This window comes from Antechinus flavipes, chromosome X (assembly GCF_016432865.1).
Source record: "Antechinus flavipes isolate AdamAnt ecotype Samford, QLD, Australia chromosome X, AdamAnt_v2, whole genome shotgun sequence".
Classification (NCBI taxonomy): domain Eukaryota; kingdom Metazoa; phylum Chordata; class Mammalia; order Dasyuromorphia; family Dasyuridae; genus Antechinus; species Antechinus flavipes.
The window spans coordinates 21,897,259-21,918,381 of NC_067404.1; the positions used below are offsets into that span (position 1 = coordinate 21,897,259).

General features: G+C 42.7%; 1 protein-coding gene across 3 annotated transcripts in view; it reads right to left on the reverse strand.

The window, feature by feature from the left end:
• Window positions 1-21,123, reverse strand: part of MAMLD1 (mastermind like domain containing 1) — a 128,386-nt gene that overhangs the window by 93,844 nt on the left and 13,419 nt on the right. The window contains exon 2 of one of the 3 annotated variants that reach the window (XM_051969348.1): window positions 4,062-4,380. The exons of the other annotated variants lie outside the window; for them this stretch is intronic. Coding sequence (XP_051825308.1) covers window positions 4,062-4,076 — 15 coding nt within the window. The 5' untranslated portion in view covers window positions 4,077-4,380. The remainder of the gene's footprint in view (window positions 1-4,061; window positions 4,381-21,123) is intronic. 3 annotated transcript variants of the gene reach the window in all.

The window sequence follows — 21,123 nt, forward strand, 5'->3', positions numbered from 1 at the left end:
TAAAGAAGTGTTAGCTTTAGATCTTAATCTAAGGGCCTTCCATTTGTATGGTACTTAAGTGCTTTCACCCCTCCTCCGACCTCATAACAACTCTGAAAACAGAGAACCATGGACTTCAAGTTGGAAAGATGTCGTATAGAGGGAGAAACCAGGCCCCAGGACTGTTAAAATTTGTCTGAGGTCACACAAGGAATGGGTGGCAGGGTAGAAACAAGTTTGGGTCTTTTACCTCCTAGGCAGGAAGAGTTCTTCTTATGGGGTGACCTGAATAAGGGACATCTTGAGGTTTGTACCATATTTGCCTCCCAGCCCTACGCACTACCTTTCCAACAAAACAAGATTGTATCAATAGGAAAAGTTACCCAATGAAGTCATTTAGTTTTTTTTAACGTGTGGTTTGAAAAACAGACAGAAGCATTGACTTGGGGACTAATAAGAAGACAGAGGAGGTAGAACGCCCAAAGCAAAAATACAGTCTTTGTTAAAAAACAAACAAACAAACAAAAAATCCTGAAAAAAAGTGTTGCTGGGTTAATTTTGTCTTTTAAAATCCATTTCGCTGATCTCAACGGATTTATAATAACACAAACACATCCTAAAAATGCTACTTAAAAACAATAGTAACTCACATTTGCGGTTCACGAGACACTTTATATACATCATCTCATTTGATCCTCGGGACGACTCTGTGACGTGGGTACTCTTCTCCCCATTTCACAGATGAGGAAACTGAGACTATAGAAATTCGTGACTTACCCTTTGGTCACATAGCTACTAGTTTCAGAGATGAAATTTGAATTTAGGTCTTCCTGACTCCAAGACCAGTAGTCTTCTGGCCTTTAGACCTTTCTAGCAACTTGCTTTTATGCCTGAACAAATTCTTTTAAGTCTTAGAAATGCAAATATTTGCCACGTTATTCCATAAAGGAGATCAAGTCAGTGTGGTTGCTACCAACGGTTTTGTAGGATACAATTTCATTTGTATCCGTTTGCCTCTTCGTTCCCAATTGGCTAGACTGGCCCTGCTTTAGAAAGAGAAAAGAACAAGCAGATATAGCTACACATTTCTGAAGTGGGTCCAGCAAATTTTCTTTGAGAACTCATTCAATGAAAGTGTACAAACAGACATTAAAACAGGAACGTCGTTACAGAAAGAGCTCCTCGACTCCACGTTGGGACAAACATAACCCAAACGCAACGAGGGCACTGAGCTTTGGGCTCCAAAAGGAGATGGAAGGGAAAGCTAACACTAATATTTTTATTAGACAATCCTGTTTGGGAGCAGACGCCAATTTCCGCATTCAAAACTATGAATGTGGATTCTCATGGCCCGCTTTCAACATACTCTTAACCTATTTAGCAAGCGACCAGCTATGCATTTCTGGGCTATCCTGGAAGAAGACAGAAAAACAGAAGGCTTAATAAACCCTCGCCATTAGTGTCAGACCAAATCGCTTGACCCCACAGCTCAAAAATACTCAGCCCATAAACCCCAAATGCTAATAAGACAGACATCTTTCCCCAATCCAGTCAGTCTCTTTTCCCTGAGTCCTAAAGAAACAGGCTGGGGCCTCATTGGAAATGCATGTGTCATTAGGCACGCCTCACTGGGGCTCCTGATATTTCAATAAAGGAGGAGGAGGAGGGAGCTAGTTTAAGAAAAGTGGCCCAAGACTTGCTTCAGGCCTGTTCTGTGTCAGGTCACTGCTCCTGTTTGCTTGTGCTGAGCTAAGCTTCAGTTAACAAAGTGAACTTGAGATGTTCTCAAATGTATGTGAACTGCTGTGTATCATCATTCCTGGATCTCTACTCTGTCTACTTCGGCTGGCTTCTCCTACACTGTCAGGTAAACCGTTTCGAAGCAGAAAGAAAAAAGTCACAATCAGGATCAGAACTCCCTCCACACCTTCAATGGCACTGTTGGCTCAGATTTCTTGAAAGATAAATATTTAACTCCAGATTTTCAATCAAACACAAACATATTTCTGGGGTTGAAGATTAAACCTCCTTGAGCTAAGAAAAAAACAACATCAGGGTTGTGTGCTTCACGGAGATAGTGTGACATCTTGGAAGAGCACAGGGAAGTTGTTGGAAAACCTGTCTGTCTCGCAAATCTAACACTTCCTACCTGGGTGAATTTGAACAAGGCCTTTCCTTACTCCCGGCCCTGGTTTTCTGGAGTCATCAAATGAGGGGGTGGGACTATGTGATCTCCAAGGCCCCTGGGGGCTCTGATGCTCCACAATCCTATGACTCACGCTACCGATTTTGGAGCTACAGATTCTCTCAGACTCCAGTGTTTTCCTTCTGTCATATACCCAGATGACTGGGAACGAGGGCATACTCGTAGAAAGCTCCTAGGGCCAAATTTGACATGAATTCACCCATTGAGTCAAACATCGTGCTTCATTCATTCTGCCCATGTCTCTTGGCCCCTTAGGATTATTTTTTTTTGGCCTCTATCGCTTTCCATTTATCCCTGTTAAGTAGCTCCGAGCCCGTGGAACCGGTGTCATAAAAAAGGTGATCTGCTCATTCTATGCCTCAGTTCAGTGGAAGGACAGTCCGATCCCCTCAGCCAGCTAACTTGGGTATATCCTAACTCTAATGTCCTGATATATCTTTACCTTTAAAATGCTAGAGAAATCTCTGGAGAGTCAGGACATTCATTTCATATTTATTTAAGAAATCCATTGTGTTATCAGATTGGATCTTGGCCGGCTTTCATGTGGGCCCTGGAAGTTAGAGGATTCTCCCTTCGGTGTCTGAGATTCTGCTAGCCATTAAAATCTAGCCCAGCTCTCAAATGATTATGGGCTTATACTCAAGACTCAGGCTAAAGCCAAGCAAAGTATTAGAGTTCAGCTGTGCAGAAGGAATTTGTGCTGTCAACATGTCCTATTGTAAAAGTTTGCTGCTATCATCATCCAAATCTTTCTGAGCACCCTTACTGAGCTGTGCAACTAGGTAATAATAGTAATAATAATTTGGCCAGCAAAGCCCTGCCTGCCAGCAATCTGTCTATCTTCTCATCCACTTGATTGGTCAAGTTTTTCCTAAGGAGGTGACCCTGAACATGAATGGGAAGGCAGAGAAGTCTAGGAAATTAGTCTAAGATACTATTGTGAAAACCCAGGTCCGGAGGGAATGGAAAAAGAGACCAGGACCGAGGATTTTAAAGACTGAGGAGCACTGAGACTTTCAAATGACCTTTTGCTTCATCCAAGATGGCACAAATGACAAGTTCTTAGAGGGGAAGGGGAAGATGGAGTTAAAGCAGCTTTAAGAGAAGGCTCTAGAATGAATCTAGAACAAGAAGCTTAAAATCCAGGGCAGGAGTGAGATATGCCTGAAAGGGAGAGTCGAGTTAGAATGAGTGAGACCCGAAGATGCTTTGAAATGTCAGAAATGAAGCAACAGCCACATGGCAACATACATTTGAAGACTGGATTGATGGAGTGGGACAGTCTTGAGGAGGTAAGAGGGGGAGAGAAGAGTTTGAGGAGTTAGTCTGAAGCGACTGGAAGGCAAGTTCTTGTTGATAAGGTGAAAGATCACAATGATACAAAGGCTTGTGAAGGTGACGGATAATAATGGAACAGAGGGAGAAGTCAGAAGAATTTTGAAATACTCTCTCACCTAATAACTATGGAGGACACTTAAAGTGTCTTCCTTAAATGTGTGTGTGTCTCTGTGTATTAATAATGTTAGGTATGGAAATTCAAAGCTTCCTTATGTGTTTTGTGTACTTGTATGTACTTGTATATGAAGACAGAACCCAACAACGAGATTTTTTCAATGAGTTAAAAGAAAAAAAAACCTAGGGATGTCAATTTGGAGCCAAATGAAGTCTTGTCTCCAGAATAAGCATTTCTGATTTCTCTTACTGAAAATCTATTTGGTTTTTCCAACATGTTTTTGTGTGCTTATTTTAAAGCTCTTGACTTTCCATAAGATTCTGAATCATACGATTTTAATGACTGACTTTATCTTCACATCATTTTTTGGGTCAAATTTAGGGATTTACAAAGCAAACAAGCCAGTTAAACAAAGCTAATTACATTCACCAGCGACATCCTTGCTTTTCCCCCTCAGTGCCCGGTGATTTCGGCTTCTGGTGCTCTGATAGCTGCTGACAGCTTGCTGGGACAGAAGAAGGAAGTAGGTCAGAGTAAGCCAGGGTCAGCAACAGAGAATCCCATTAGACAGGCTTAGAGGGCAATCCTGAAATCGAGGAAGTGTGTGATGTAGTGACAACGTCCCAGACACATAACAGCCAGCCTCGGGACAGCCTCCGGCAGAACTTGTACATTTATCGGCGAGTCATTATAATGACCCCAGATAGAGCTTCTCCAGTTGATTTGTGATTCCTAAGAGGTTCTGCAGAAACCAAATGACAAAAATGGACTTGCAGTTAGCAAGATTATTCCAGACCACAGGCAATATACCATGAGCTACTCTTGCAATGTGACCCTCTAGCTTATAGAGCAGGCCTAGTTTCTAGGGGGAGGGGGGAAGCAATCTCTTAATATCTACAAAACACAGCTGGGGAGAGGGGGGAGGGAAGGAGGGAGGGAGGGAAGGAGGGAGGAAGGGAGGGAAGGAGGGAAGAAGACGGGCAGTCATTCAATTCAATTCAATAAACATTCACTAAGTGCCTACTATGTATAAGACATTGGGACTATAAGGCAAAAATGAAAAGGTACCTGTTCTCAAGGATTTCATGGGCTCTCATTGATTGTTTTTTTTTTTTTAAACCAAACCAAATCCAACCCAAACCAGTGCAAGTATACAAACAAATGTGTAAAAATGGATTTCTGCAGAGGTGAGCCATTTTAGACAGCTAGACAGATCGGGGGTTTAAGCCCGGGGATTTCAGGCCCCCCGTGCTCAGCCAGGCCCAATTCCTCCAAGGAGGTCGTGGCCCTTTCACATTTAAAGGGGAATAGTGGTCCTGGCAATAAGGTCTTTGACACCTCTAAGGCAGCCCATGTATCCCAATAGCATTAACAAGATCCAAAATGCTGATTCCTTCTGGGGAGAGGATGATATTAAAAAAAAAAAAACAAAAAAAACAAAAGGGAAAACCAACTTCCAAGTCAAAAAAAAAATAATCTGGGTGAATGATGTTGAAATAGAAACATTCCTCCCAGAAGGTTTAAGAAAATGCCTTCTCATATCAAAGTACCCTTGGACAAGACATTGACAAGGAAGCCCATAATTTTCACTGAATTTTTAGTGGAAACTCCCACATAACTAAACTTTCAGTCTCAAAAAGGTTGGTTTCTTTCACTGTCATATCATATCCATTGGTATGAAGCATTCCCTCATGTATCTGCTTGTTTATGTAACTCCCTCCCAAGAACTTTTAAGTGGATGAGAGCTGCAAGCCAAGCAGTCTAAATTTATACTGGATTTGTTGGGTTGGAAGAAGGGAAAGCCCTAAACCTCATGCGGGTGCCTAGGCTATGGCCCCCAATACATCCAGTTCAAGTTGCCATCAAACCATTTCTATTTCAATTACAGGGAGCGATTTCTTGGAACTACCCGGGGTTCATTTTTGCAAGTTTTGAGCTCAGAATGAAACCAGACATTTTGTAGGAGGGAGAAGGGCTGGTGTGGGATCCTGGATAAAGTGATGGGCTTTGAGTTAATGAGATCTGGAGTTCAAGCTTTGATTTTGACTGTCGCTGGGCAAACATTGACAAGTCATGAACCTCTTTGAATCTCCAAGCTCCTCCCGATTTATCCACTAGACTACAGACAGATGATATGTTGGCTCTATCTTACAACATAGATATGTATTGACAGGATTCATTGGAAATTACCATGAATACAAACACAAATAAAAGGCTAGGGTAATTTCCTTTGGGTCCGAGGGCCATACGGACAGCCATTTCATTGGCAGTGTACAAATCCATCAGCGTTTCAAAAATAAAGGTGTTTGGACCAGTAAAGTGGTTTGGATTAGTTTAGAATGTTCGTTTTATTGCCTGTTCTTGCAAAAGCCAAATCACAACTTGGCAGGGCCCAGAGAATCCCTACCCCTTGTCCTTGGAGGAGAATAACAGTACTAAGTCAGACACTCATAGAACTCTCTGTTTTTCTCTTCAAAGTCCTTTGCAAACATTAAATAATGAACTCATGCAAAGTCTTCCATGGTTCCCAAGATACCTTTCCAGCCTTGTCTCCCATCATTCCCCTCCTGGTGCTTGGCCCGAGTAACTTGCTCATACTTTCCCGCTTCTATTCTGTGTACATAGTCTTTCATTTCTGTGCCTGTAAGGGACTTCCCCTACATTCCGCCCGTGTCATTCCTCTTAGTCTTTCAAGGTCCACTAGATGGTAAGGGAACTGGAGATCATGCCATCTGAGTACCAGCTAAAGGAAATGGGATTATCTAGCCTGGAGAAGAGAAGACTCAGAGAGTACAAGATAGCCAGCTTGAAGAATGCGAGAGGCGAGCATGTATAAAAGGGATCAGATTTATTCTGCTTGGTCCCAGAGGGCACATCTAGGAACAGCAGGCATCATTTTCAAGGGAGCACATTTCTGTTTCAAGTAAAGACAGCTAGGTGGCATTGCAGTGGATATAGCCCTGGGCTTGGAGTCAGGAAGACTCTTCTTCCCAAGTTCATATCCGGCCTCAGATGCTTACTAGCTGTGTGATCAGGGCAAGTCACCTCACCCTGTTTGCCTCACTTTCCTCATCTGTAAAATAAACCGAAGAAGGAAATGGCAAACCACTTCAGTATCTTTGCCAAGAAAACCTCAGATGGGATCGTGAAGAGTTGGACAGGAATGAATGACAAAAGTGAACTGGGGTGATCCAGGAAGGAGAGAGATTCCCCCTCAGTGGGGGTCTTCCAACAGAATCTGGATGACTACTTGTGTTGGGAAGGGGGTGGATTATTCTGGTGCAGATACACAGAAGTCTGTATGATCTCTGAAGTCTCTTCCAACTTAGAAATTCTGTGCTTAAACTATCTTTAAAGAAGACCTTAGAACCAGCTATAGATTCAATGATTCCCCGGTTAGAATATTATTTTTTTATCCTTTTCCAAAGTAGGTTGTTAAAAGATTGATACTGAGCCATCCCCCCCAAGTGATGAGTGGTGACGGTAGCTTCTAAGTTAGGTTCAAACCCAAAGGAGACGGTACAATTCTAGGTCTCACTCAAGGGCCTTCCTGAGTCTACCCACTGATATACTTGCTAGTTCAAAGCAGTATGTACTACAGATGTCCAACAGTCTACCCCCATCCAGGTGAGCAGGCAAAAAACCATTTTTTCCCAAGACATTTAGCTGATGAAAAGGCAAAGTTAAAAATACATCGAACAAACTAGAGCAAGCGGTACAGAGCACCTTTGGCCACAGGGAAAAGCGGAAGCTCTCTCACAGCACTCAAATCTAAAATTGATTGTATACACTTGATAAAAATCAACGTAATCTGCAAGTAACTGAATACTTGAAAGGCAAACTGTCTGTCTGATGACTCAGAGGACCCTCTGCCATGGCTCTCATTCCTTGACCAAAATGTTTTTCATAGTTTTGCCTAAGCTATTTCACTTAATGCCACCATCAAACTTCCTTTTCCCATTATCTACGACCACAAAGGGACCATATTTCAAAGTCACAGGGAAACCTATGTCAATGCTTGGTGATGCAATCTCCAAAGCCCATTTCCCAAACTGGGTTATGAGCCATGTGAAAAAGGCTTCCATGAGAAGCTACAACTGCAGGCCACATTCGCTGCTCAAAAACACTAACTAGCCAGTGACATATGAACAATAGTTACTATAGGTAACAACTTTTCCCTGGTTTTTTGGGTTTTTTGGCTCCAACCCCACCTCACTCCCAGCTCTTTATCCTGGAGATATTCCCAGCTCCAGATTTCCTCACACTAGAATTCCTAGGCTCCACAGATTGATTGATTTATTTTGGCTGAGGCAATTGGGGTTAAGTGACTTGCCCAGGGTCACACAGCTAGGACGTGTTAAGTGTCTGAAGTGAGATTTGAACTCAGGTCCTCCTGACTTCAGGACTGGTGCTCTATCCACTGCACCAACTAGCTGCCCCCGCCCTTGCTCCCCCCCCCCCCAATTTTTAAAAAAGCTTCAAACAAAGCCTTCTGTGATCAGACCATTTGGGAAAAAATACTACAGCAAAGGATTTCCCTAGGGTCCCTTCCAATTCTGAAGTCTATCTCCTATGATAAAGAGATCAGAGAAGTCTTGGGGAAAACACCTTATAAAATTCAGTGCACCCGCTCATGTGACCGTCTTTCCCTCAAGCCTTCAGATGTTCCTAGGTACCTGACTTCCCCCAGGGGGGGAAAAAAAGAGGATCCAAAAACTGCTTTTAAAATCGCTTATTCATGCTAACCAAGTCATAGAGTCCACTGGCTTCCCCCCCCCCCCCCCCCCCCTTCTTTCTTGCCTTTTGAACAAGCATTTCAGGCCAAGGCGCCTCCAAGTTTCCTGGTTCAAACTGGGCCTGCCAATGGCTAATGCAAAGTGAAATCCATCGGAGCCACAGGGTTTCCTTACCTACAGCTGGGATCTCTGTACCACTGGAGAGCTAGGCCCCATGCTGGGAGATAAGGGGGCAGGGAACCTCCACCAAAAAAAACCAAACAAAAAAAAAAAAACGGTGAGTCTCCCGCTGTTTAGAGATGGCTGAACGTAGCCAGCAGCAAGGTCCAATTGACTTGAATCACAAAGAATGCTTTCTCCTGCCCCACCCCCCAAATCAAACTCCCTGTGATAGGGCTCTCAGATGTAGTAGGGGCTCCTGCAAGCAGCAGAGGAAATAGCAAAAAGCCACAATTGTGCAAGAACACCGGGACTCTCCCATGGGGGTTACTACTGCTTGCCTAGCCCGTCTCTTAGGGCCGCTGTGAAGAAACTGCTCTGTAAACCATAGAACACTTTTTAAAAAGGGGGTGGAAGCGTTGTCATCGGTATTTTAAAGTAGCAGGAACAGGGCCCGAGGGAGAAAGAGTAAAAAGCAGCAAACACTGAAGGAAGAGTACTATGGCTATATACTACCTATAGAAGACTGGATATATACTAAGTATCTATGGAAGACTGGATATAGACTAAATATCTATGGAAGACTATAGCTATATACTAAGTATCTATAGAAAACTGGATATATAGTAAGTATCTATGGAAGACTATGGCTATATACTAAGTATCTATAGAAGACTGGATATATACTAAGTATCTATAGAAGACTATGTTTGGTGGATCATAAGCAAAACTGAGAGCAGCAGGTATCAAGGGATGCTCAGTTAAGCCTGGGCAGAAACCTGGAAATCTGGAGTTCATGTCCCTGCTCAGCCGCTAGCCAGTTGGGTCCTGCAACTGGACCCAACGTGAGATCTCAGTTTCCCTATCTGCAACATGTTGACAACTGGACTCTCAGGTTCCTCCCAGGTCTAAATATATGTAGTACGACTCATAAAAACAAAACAAAACAAAACTAGGAAAAACCGGTTTGGATAGCATCCTAGAAAAAAATAACTTCACTGAGCAAAGACAGGTCCACTCCTTTTACCAATTCAGGCTCAGAACCACTCAATAAGACAGAAAGAAAAGTATAGCAAATTGTTTTGAGGATCCCCAAAGAAACAATTAATTCCCACTTACAACTATGTGTAATGAGCCTTTTGATTGGGAATAAGGAGGATCAGCCTGGAGGATCTCTACCTATCTATCCCCTTTGCCCCTCCAAAGAGCTCCCACATAGCAGTTTCTCACCTCCAGAGGCCCAAATCTCTCAAGGGAACACCAGTCCTCTCTCACTCATTGCCCATCGTGTGTCTTACGGGCATCTCAGACCCAACTGGTCCAACACAGAACTCGTTATTTTTCTTCTGAAGGCTACCCCTCTTCAGAATCTACCTGTTACCATTGAAAGCCAAGTCATCTGTCCAGTTCCCCTAGCTTTGCCACCTCAAGCCATCCTCAATTCGTCATTATCCCTTGCCCCACACATCCAATCGGTTGCCAAATCTGGAAGTTACCATTTTGACCTTCCTGGCATCTCTTATACCCAAACCCTTCTCTCTATACACACATGGCCACTACCCTAATGGAGGCCTTTCATTGCCTTTCCCCAGGGCCACAGCGATGGTGTCCTAAGTGGTCTTCTTCCATTTTCTCTCCTCATTTTTGGCCCATCCTCCATACTGTTGCCAAAGTGATTTTCCTCATCAACCATCCAATCAAGCAGAATTTATTAGGAACCTACTTTGTCCCTGCATTGTCCCAGGCAGCTGGGATAAGAATACGATGAATAAAAAAAGATCTCTAAGCACAAAAAACTCTCCATTCTAAGAGGGGAGGCAAATACCAAGCCAAATAAATAAAAATCAATAGAATAAAAATAATAGAAAAATAGAATCAAAAGAATAAATAATTAACTTCAAGATAGATTGGGAAGAAGGGCATGAATCAGGACTGTTTAAGATGGAGCCGAGAGGGGACGAAGGCCTGAACTGGGTGCCTCATTCCTAGAATGGTTTTTCCTCTAATCTCTACATCTTGGAATCCCTGGTTTACTTCAAAGCTTAACCCAGCTACTAGTGCTCTCCCTGCCACAGAACCTCTCCTGGGTTCATTTTGTATACAGTCTCTATAAAGTTATCTAGCTTCCAGTTAGAATAGAAGCTCCTTGAGGGCAGAGACTGTTTCATTTTTGTTCTTGTATCCCCAGTTCTCAGCCCAGGGCTCAGCTCACTGTTCTCACTTACCAGGTATTCACTGATTTCTATAGGTTGGCAGGCCAGGTTTCCCGCAGCAAAAACCCAACCTTGACTGGGAATGTCTATGGGTACTCTCGAATTCTTTCACAGGGACATGGTTTGAACCACATGAACTAGACTGAGTCTTTAGAGGAAGATGACTAGGAAGAAAGTTTTTCAAATAAAAATGCAATTCCATTAGATTTACCATATATTTCTACCACATTTACCATAGATTGGACTATTTGCCATCTGGGGGGGCATGGGGGAAGGGTGTGAAAATTGGAACACAGGGGTTTGCAAGGGCTAATGTTGAAGAATTGTCCACTCATAGGTTTTGAAAAATCAAAAGCTTAAAAAAAAAAGAAATAAAAATGCAATGCAAAGGATGAAAAGAGCGACTGAGAATGAGGGAGGGAAGAGAGGTTGTCAGAATGTACCAGAGGCCAAACTCAACCCCAGAGTTCTCCTCAACTGTGGGAGGAGGCTGCACGCTCTTGGATTTGCCGAACTGACATAAGGAGGATGCTCTGTGTTGGCTACTGCTGGCCAATATAGTTCACCACATGGAAATCACAGGCTTAGAGCTGGAAGGAACCCAGAAGACCAGCCAGTCCAACCCTCTTCACTTGACAGATGGGGAAAATGAGGCTCAGAGAGAAGCAGAGACTTGCCCAAGATCACACAGGGCTTGAGGGGGCAGAAATGGGATTCGAACCCAGGGCTTCTGATTGCAAAGCTACTTTCCAGCAGCCATCCTGCATTCCTAGAGTTAGGACTCCAGAAATACCATTAGCTCACCAGCAAATAAAAGTTCCTGCCTCGCTCCAGTAAATCCTCTTTGAACAGGAGGATTCTAGAATGGCTACATGTTATTTGATGGGAAAATACTGCTGAATAGGGCTGGAAGAAAGGGGAGGAAAACACACAAGAATTCCTTTCTCCCCCGCCCCAAGGCAATCCTCTCCAGCAGAGGCCTGACCTTCAACGTTAAAACTTTATCCCCTCCAAGGAATACAAAGGCTTTTATTCCAGTGAAAATGCAAATAACCCGGGGTATGTGTGTGTGTGTGTGGGGGGGGAAGAGCTTTAAGCTGCCTACAATCACTTCTACCTTCCAGTGACAGAAGGATCTATTGGTTCTCTTTGAAGGGGAAGGGTATTGACTGGGTCCTTTTGAAAACTATCAACCTTAGACAGGGCCCTTCCAAGGACAGGGGTAGCCAGCACCATGACGGAGCAGCATCCCCAGACTGCTCTGGGAGATTGAGAGCTTGCACAGGTCGGTGAAAAAAGACTTCGGAAGGAGAGTGAGGAAATTCCTAATCTATTCATGGCTATGCTTCTGGCTTTCTGTGTGATCTTGAGCAAGTCATTGCTTCATATTGGGTTCTGGGGGGAGATTATCTTGCTAAAGGCCCTTCCAGCTCTTAAAAAAAAAATCTAATCATTGGTAACTTTGTCATTTCTCATTTAACGACCAATACCTCCAGAAAACAAATGGTGGAGGCTCAGGGGTGTTACAGATGATTGAATACAGTGAGTGCTACCCCCCCCCCCAAAAAAAAAACACACACACACACACAGTTCTCTTTCTTCCTGCTTCCTGTACCCATATAATTATCCATATGGAGAGCAGGTAGTCCACCTATTTTTAAGATTAGAGGCTGAAAGTTATAAAGTTATAGTAGTAAAGTTAGAAGAGACCCTACAGAGCATCATTATTTAGATGAGGAAACTGAGGCTCGGAGAGCAAGTGACTTGCCCAAGGTCACACAGATGGTAAGTGACGTGACTCACTTTTCTCCCGTCTGGAAGAAGCCCGGCCCCTCTTCATACAGAATAAAGCGAAGAGTAAGAGTCTATTGTTCATTCTAGTTAGCATCTTTAAAGACATTGACAACAACCTGTGAGACAACCTTGAAGGGAACTTTCCCAGACTACACAGATTGTCAGGAACTCTCTCTCAACTTTCCTAGTCCATCCCCCAACGCCGGAGTAACTTCGACCTTTGGGGATATTGATTAGCATATCTTTAGGCAGGTCTGGGACCCACCCGGTCTGCTGGGGCCAGCTCCCAACCCCTCCCCCTCTGAGCCTTTTCAGCTGTGGCTAAATTTCCGCCTTTAAAACATCTGCTTATGATGAAAATCTCTGCTAAATTCTCTTCAGGCAGGACTTAACCAAGCCCCCTTGGGAGCTACTCTGTTTCCCTCCTAGTGCCTTTCTTCTAATGGCGCCCTTCTCCTGACTCTAGCTAAGTCTGGTCACCAACTATCTGCTCCCCACCCATTCTATCACACACTGACCATTCCCAGTGTCTACTGGATCCCTTTATTTTGTCTGGAACCTCCTCCCCTGAATCAACCTGCTTTTGGCCACAGAGAATGAGCACTGTGAATCTGTCACATGTTCATTTGGGACTAGGTAGGCTACCCCCACCACGTCAGTGAGCAGCCAAAATTCTGAATCCGGGGCTCTTTCTCCTTTGCCCAGAACGCTTAAGCACATGGACAGAAGAAAAATAAGACAGTTTGGAGCATCTAGTGGCAGAGTGGATAGAGAAAGTTGGGCTGTCCTTCTGGAGGTCCCTATTTGGGCCCCAAAAGTTAGTGTGCTGCTTTCTAGAGCCCTCAAATTGGGGTGCCAAATATACTGTGCTTTCTAGAGCCTTCACGCTGGAGTGCCAAAATATACCATCTGGACTAGCTCTCTGGGGGATCTCGGGACTAGCCTTGGTCTTAGTGGAGGAGTGAAGAAGGTAGGAGACCCACCAGGATGGTCCAAGATGGAGTTGAAGGGCAGTTGTTGTTCAGTCAGACTCTTCTTCATGAGCCGGTGGCCAAATGTGCATGGGGTTTTCTTGGCAAAGAAACTGGGGCGGTTTGTTCTTTCCTTCTCCAGGGGATCCATTCGGTCCCCAGCTATCGAAAAGGGTGCCGGACTAGCCCACAGTCACAGAGCTAGTAAGTGCCCGAGGCAGGATTTGAACTGGGGTTATCCTGACTCCAGATGTAGTTTTCTAGCCACTGAGCCACCAGCGGCCTCCAAAGTCAGGAAGACACCTCTTAGACACTTCCTTAGCTTTGTGATCCTGGACTAATTACTTAAACTCTGTATGCCTCAGTTTCCTCAAGTGTAAAGTGGGGACAATGAGAATAACCTCCCGGGGCTGTTGTGAAGATCAAAGGAGACAAAATATGTAAAGCACTTAGCTGGGAGGCCTGCGCATAGTAAACACTCCATAAATGTGAGCTATGATTATTATCATCATTATTATTCCTTTATAAGCCACTCCCTTTGTAGAAGGAATCCAGAGCTTAGTGGTCAGGAGTTAGCTGGCCTCATTCAACAGGATCCCCTCAGGGTAATAGCCAGTTCCACCTGCTAGGGGAAGGGAAGCCATATGGCCTTGGCTTGCAACAGGGAGAATTTCAGGCAGAGGAAAAAGTCAAACCCACAAAAGCAAGACAGTTACAAAACCAAAATGGGTTCAGGAGCACTCCTCTGGCCATTCCTTATGCTTGCTTAAGAAAAAACTCTCCCAAGCCTCTTAGAACAAACAGCAGAGAAATGAGTAGGAAGATCCTTTACATTCCCAGTGTGATTTTGGAAAAAAAAAAAGTGGGCCAAGTCACTTCATTTCTCTCTCTCTTACTCTTGTATGAGATAGCGCATTTCCTGTCCCTGGAAGTGATCAAGCAGAGGTCAGATGACCAGCTTGCAGGGAGAGATTCCTGATTCAAGCAAGTGCTGGACTACAAGCCATCAATTGCTTCTAGACTCAGAGAGGCAATGGTTCTCATTTGAACCAAAAATCTTTCCCATCTCAGGGTCTAGAACTCTTGGAGCTTAAGAACGCACTCCTGAAGTCTATAAAAGGAGAGGCTCAGACAACATGACCACGAAAGACTTTGACAACACTATATTGATGATAATAACTATCAAAGTCACTTGCTGTCTCTCTCCAAAAGCGAAGTCAAGAGATGGGCAACAACCAGATCAGAATTGTTCACAGGGTTTGAAAAATCCAATCGACACAGAACCTGAACTGGTGATGGATGTTATTTTCCTAAGAAATATCCCCATTAAATGTGTTTAAGGTGATTATATATGTATAGCTTATCATGGATTTCTTGCCGTCTTAGGAAAGTGAGGGAGGGAAACCAATTTGGCACTCAACATCTTACAAAACAATGAATGGTGAAAACGATCTTTACATGTAATTTGGAGGGAAAATCAAACACTACTAAGTGGAACAAAAAAAAAAATTAAATTGAATCAAAGGCACAAAAATATTATTTCCTGCCTTTTTTTGGTGTGGTCTTGTAATTTCAATTTGGGTAAATTATTCTTTGCTTTTAGAACCACAGAAGGTCAGAGCTGAAAGGGCCAATCAACTCATTTCACAGAGGGAAACGCTGAGGTGTAATGACTTTCTCTTCCTCATCTGCAAACGAAAAGCTTAAGAAGGTTACTTAAGTCTTTTGGGCTAATCTGAACTAAAGGCTCTTTGTGATGTTGAGAGAAAAGGCTCAAAGTAAGGATAAACTGGAAAAGAGAGTGGGCTGAAGCTGGGAGGCCCTCCCAAAGGCATACAAGTAGCTAAGAGAGAGAGTCTGGCCTTGGGATGGCAAAGAAACCTGTTAGGTGGAAGACTTCTGTGATGTGACAGTTTTTCTGCACAAACCCTTTTATAAGGGATTCTGTTCTGGCTTCCTATCAATCAAGTCTCATTTTTTCCACTCGGTTAGCTGTCCAGAAAATATTGGAAAGAAAAGGAAGAAAAAGGGCTAGTAGGATAATTCAAAAGATTAGTAAAATGACTAACCTGATGCTCCCTTGGTGATAAAGCTGTGTCAAGGTTTGGTATCAACCATGTCTTTTGTTGTTGTTGTTGTTGATTTATTTGTTATAGCATGTATGAATCGCTGCAAGTTTTGCTAAGGGCTCTCTAGTTTCTATAGTGGCTCCAACGTGGTTGGCATGAACCATGGAGCCAAGGTCCTCAAGGCAGGCCTAAAGCATGTCCTTCCCCAGTCAAAAGAAAAAGATATCAAGAGAGTGGTACAAGGTAATGGGACCTAGCATGTCTTAGGAGACTGAAACTTATTTGCCTAAAGCCCAGTACATCACACAATATTGCATGCTTTCAGTGGCTGTGAATTTGGGAGAGATGTTGTACTTTCGATTTTCCATCCCTTCAGTCTCCTTTCTCCCTGGCTTGTTCAAGTATTCTTCCCTGCTTTATATAATTTTTGGTTTTTTTTTTCCCTCGTCCCCAAATCTGCTTACCCATTCTTGTGATATTTATTCTGGATCAGATCATTATGGGCAAGTACCATTTCATTGCAACACAATTTTTTTCTGAGGCTGCTGCCCTCAATTAATATACTTTTAAAATGATTTCTGAGAATGGCATAGATGTTAACAACTTGCACCTGAGCTACAAACCCTTGAGTTGTGTAGATCAATAATTTTAGAGACTTATCAGTAAAAAGAGTTTCAAGTCTGACTTGAATTAAGATCTATTTAGAATTTCTGTAACTTTTAAAAATAAGACATTTCAAAGCCACATTTGGACCACAATCTTAGCCCTCTAATTAAAGTCCCCGAAGTCTTCATATCCAATAGTGATTCTTTTCTATGACTCTTTAAAAAAAAAAAAAGGCAACTTAGCATTCTAAAAGTTCTGTTGGTGAAACAGCCTGCCTATTCATCTATTCTAATCAGATTTTTTCAATTGTGAATGCTACTATAAAAAAGCTGGCCACTGGGTAACACTTTTGGCCACGACAAACTATGAAATGGACAAACTCACAAAACTACCTTCAGTCCAGTGGGGTGGAATGGGAGATCAGGGAGCAGAGGCTACTAGGATGATGAAACAGGTCTTAGACCACTGGCAACCAAATTTAACTGAGTATTCTCTCTTTTTTTAATTAAAATTTTGTTTTATTAAAGCTTTTTATTTACAAAACATTGGGATGGGTACTTTTTCAACCTGGCAAATCTTTTTGTTCCAAAATTTCCCCTTCTTCCCCCCACCCTCTCCCCTAGATGGCAGGTAAACTGAATATTCTCAATATGGGAGCTTTATCCAATGAAAAAAGTTGACATCCCTGGAGGAACCAGGCACTATTCATATTGACATTTTATGAATTGCAAAGGCAGAGAAGGTGTGGAAGGATTGTGTCAGAAAAGGTGACGGGCCAGTGTAGAGGCAGGGCTTTGGATTGAGAGCTATTGACACCCTCCACTTGATAAGGGTTGAAGCTCATCCACTGTCCTGTCAGATTGAGGAGGTGAGGAGTTGGGGCGCTTTGAGAACCCTACCCAAAGTCACTGAATTTCCCATCCCAGATTCTAGACTAGATCTTCGTATTAGTGAACCAACACCAACTGGAAGCATATTTATTCATTTGGAGTCGTTTTCACATAAACCAAAAATGTTATCAGTGGAATAATTCTTTCTGCCAGTCTCTGAAATTAAGTTGCCGATAATATCCATTTTTGATTATATTCATCAAAAGTGAAGTGAGACTAATATAATAAAAAGAGGTGAGATTAATAATAAAATGAGAAATAATAATGTAACATACTTTTGCTACTATGATTTTACAATGTAATCAAGTTGTCGGAGTAACTAGCCCCAACCTACTCTATCTAAACCACGTTTAGTTTAAAAAAAAAAAAAAGTGGTCTGGGCTACGTCTTTGAGTCGCTGTATGATCTCTGTTAAGTCATATCTTTAAACTTGGAGGTGAGAGTATGTGTGGAAAACACGGGAAGTTATTAGATTAGATCACCAAGGTAGCTAAGGTAGCTCTACCATCTTCAATATTCAAGAAACCTATGGTGCCGTCTATATACAGAAGCTCTAGAAAACCAAAAGGAATACTCATCATAAAGAAAATAACTATCATACAGTGGATAGAGTACCAGCCCTGAAGTCAGGAGGACCCCAGTTCAAATATGATCTCAGACACTTAACACTTCCTAGCTGTGTGACCCTAGGCAAGTCATTTAACCCTAATTGCCTCAGGGGGAAAAAAAAAGAAAAGAAAGAGAAAAGAAAAAAGAAAAAACAATATTTAAAAGTTTGCAAAACATTTTACAGAAATCATTCCATTTGATATACTTGCCCATAAATAACCAGTAAGCCATGGGATGGGATTTGAACCCTGGTATTCCTTGTTGCCAGGAACACTTTTGAAGGTATCATGCGGGTCCAGGTCGTGATATCAAAAGCCTACACAGTATGAAATTCCCACCCCACACAAATCATTTCAATCCTTATTCCTGCCAAAAGAAGGAAAGCTTTTTGAGACAACAGTTGGTTATCAATGGTCCTTTCTAAAAGGCGGCTTTGCTTTGGTGTCCAGAGGCAACTTTTCTGAGTTTTTCAAGAGTCTATGGGTCAACATACAAGAGTGATGTCAAATTTGTTCAGAAGGAAGAGTCTTGTTTAATCACATTTTCCCTAACTCCTGTAGCATAGCCTCAACTTCCATTTTAACATGCATGACCATGGGAGATATCAAGTATCCACAGAGTCATCTGTGACCAAACTTCTCCCAGTAAACAGTGCCCAAAACCCCAATCCCTTCAGTATGAAAATAAGGCGGACGGTTTTGTTTTGGGGCTGGGTGGCCAAAATAACTGATGGAAGGAATCAATTTTTTTTTCACAGCTGCCATTCTGTCTCCACAAAATCCAATATTTTTCCTCAGAAGCAGCATATAAACGCTGGCTTTGGAGTTCAGATACCTGGCTTGGAATCGTGGTTCACACAAGCTGGATGAGCCCGGGGCCTGTTTCTTCATCTCTGTGTGCTGTGTAGTGGGGAGGGACTCAGAATGTCATGGGAATGCCACAGGTTTCTGGTGTGTAATATTTCAGTTTCAATGAATTAGAAATAGAAAGCCAAAAGGACTTTTACGCTTCTGAGATCATCCAGAGAAGGGGGGGGATCTTGGAGACCAGCAAGTACAATCCCTTCATTTCACCAAGGGAGGAAACTGAGGCCCCCATAAATTCAGGAAATTGCCCAGGGAGTAAGTAGCCTGGATTTGACAGAGGCGCAAACAGACACAGACATGAGAGCAATCTGTCCAGTCAAGGAGCCTGTCCGGATTAGGCCCAGTATCTCCGGTATCACTGTCCAGCACTCTCTCTACCACCCCATGCTATCTGCATTTCTGAAATGTAAGCGTCAGTACTACCGGATTTTCTGTCCCTTCCCTGAGAATAGCAGTTCTGGAATCTCAATGCGAGATTCGCAGTGGCAGAATACTTTAGTAGAGGAAGCCCCTCACCATGTGCTCCCACACCAATGAAATTAAAGGTCCATATATATCCCCTCAAAGATAATAATCCTCAAGTGACCCTTGAAATCCTATAAGGTGGATCTCAAAATTGGTATTCCCATTTTAGAGATGAGGAAACTAAGGTACCAAGAGATCAGTTTTCCCCATGTCACACAACAATCCAGGATTCTGGCCCAGCACCCCTGCTGCCATTATCTCGATGCTTCCCTTAAAGGAGAGCAAATTTCTAAATAAAGCCCCCTAAAGCTAGGGAAAGGGGAGATGAGATCAAAACAAAAATATTCACAGAACCAGTGAACATGGGATAATTAAAGCAGGGGAATTTTTGTAAGGCCTTAGGAGCTAGAGGTTGATGACAGTTTCCTATGATAAAAGATTGAAGAAGTAACAGAGTATATTCATGGGTGTCAACGGCCTGAAGACTAAGGGCTTCTTTGGGACAAGGCGACGTGAAAATGAAGGATGGGTTTCCTGGCTTTTTGTTCTTGAGGTTGGGATAAGACGAGGGAAAAGACATATATAAAGTTAGTCTTAAAAACAGCTCTATTTGCTGAAAAGACAAAGATTTCCAGTGTTTCTCTGAGGACCTCACTGCTATTCAAAAACAATGTTTTCTTTTCAGTTAGACCACATGCACCGTAGGTTCTGAGTTTGGATTTGAATAATAAGAGCAGATGACATTTATGCAGCTTCCATCACTCCCCTCTCAAGAACCCTGGGAGGTAGGGGTACTATTGATAGAGTTATCCCCATTCCTTAGGGGAAACTGAGGCTCACAGAGACATAAGCGCCTCAGCCCTAGACACGAGGCTAACAGGGTCAGAGTTCCTGGCTGCAAAACCATTGAGTAGAGAAAGTGACAAGATCTAAAACAACTGGCTTTGGCCTATTTCAATTCAAGAGCATCAAACTCAATTTTTCCCATTAGGCCATGAGTGAACCTCCTGTAGAAAGAGGAGGAGTAAACATTCTTTTCTTGTTTGGCAACTCTTTGGCAGCCAGAGATCAAAGTCGATCCCAATAGTATTCCGTGGAAGTGGCGGTCACCTTCATTTTGGCAGATGAGGAACTAGAGGCCCAGAGTGGTTAAATGACTTGCCCAAAGGAACAAAAGCAACAAGTATCAGAGGCTGAAGTTCAGCACTCTTTCTGCTGGGAGGACTGGTGGCTGCAGAGCTTTTCAGAACGATTTTTTTCAGGGGCATGGGAGAGTGGAGGAGTGGAGGTAGGTACATCGTGCCTTTAACAACCAAAGGAGCCATTCAATTTTCTCCCCCATAAAACCAGGAGGCAGAAGGGAGAGCAGACTCGCTATGTTTTCCCTCTCTCGGTCTCAGTTTGTTCCTCTAGAAAATAAGGGAGTTAGAATAGTTTCTCTCTAAAGTCTCTTCCTGCTTTAATATTCGGGGACTCGACAAATTCCCAGATACCCTGAAATATCTGAAGAGGGCCACAAAGTTGATTCCTTTTCAAATTAACTACAACGATGAGATTTTATTTTTAAATAGATGAGATTAAAAAATAAGGGTGAGGTCCTTGCTATTTGAAATGATTTCATTTTTTAAAATTTCCATTAAGAGAAATAAAGAGTTTTGTGAAACATGTTTTTGTCTTTTAACAATGAGAAAAATCTGGAAACCACAGGAAAGCCAGAAACAGGTGGCCAATATGAGGTACACATTTCTATTTATCATATGGAATTACTGAGGCCTAGAGAGGAAAAGGTTACACAGCAAAGTCAGAGGCAGAGTTGAGGTCTCTGGGTACTAGAATACAGTGTTGATTTTGTTTTGTTTTGTTTTATACTAAGCCATGCTGCATATAGGTTATATTTTCTCTGTATGATTTCGTGACATTTACTGAGCATATAAAGAGTTTGCTTTTTTTTTTCTGTTAACGGTCAAATGGCTGAAAATTAAATTTTATCTCAGACTTTGGAGAATTCCATGTTCTCCACCTCTTCCTCTTTAGAAGTGCAGGGACTGCTGAAGACTCCTAGAATGAATGGTACAAATTTAATTCACATGATCCAGAAGCATTTAAG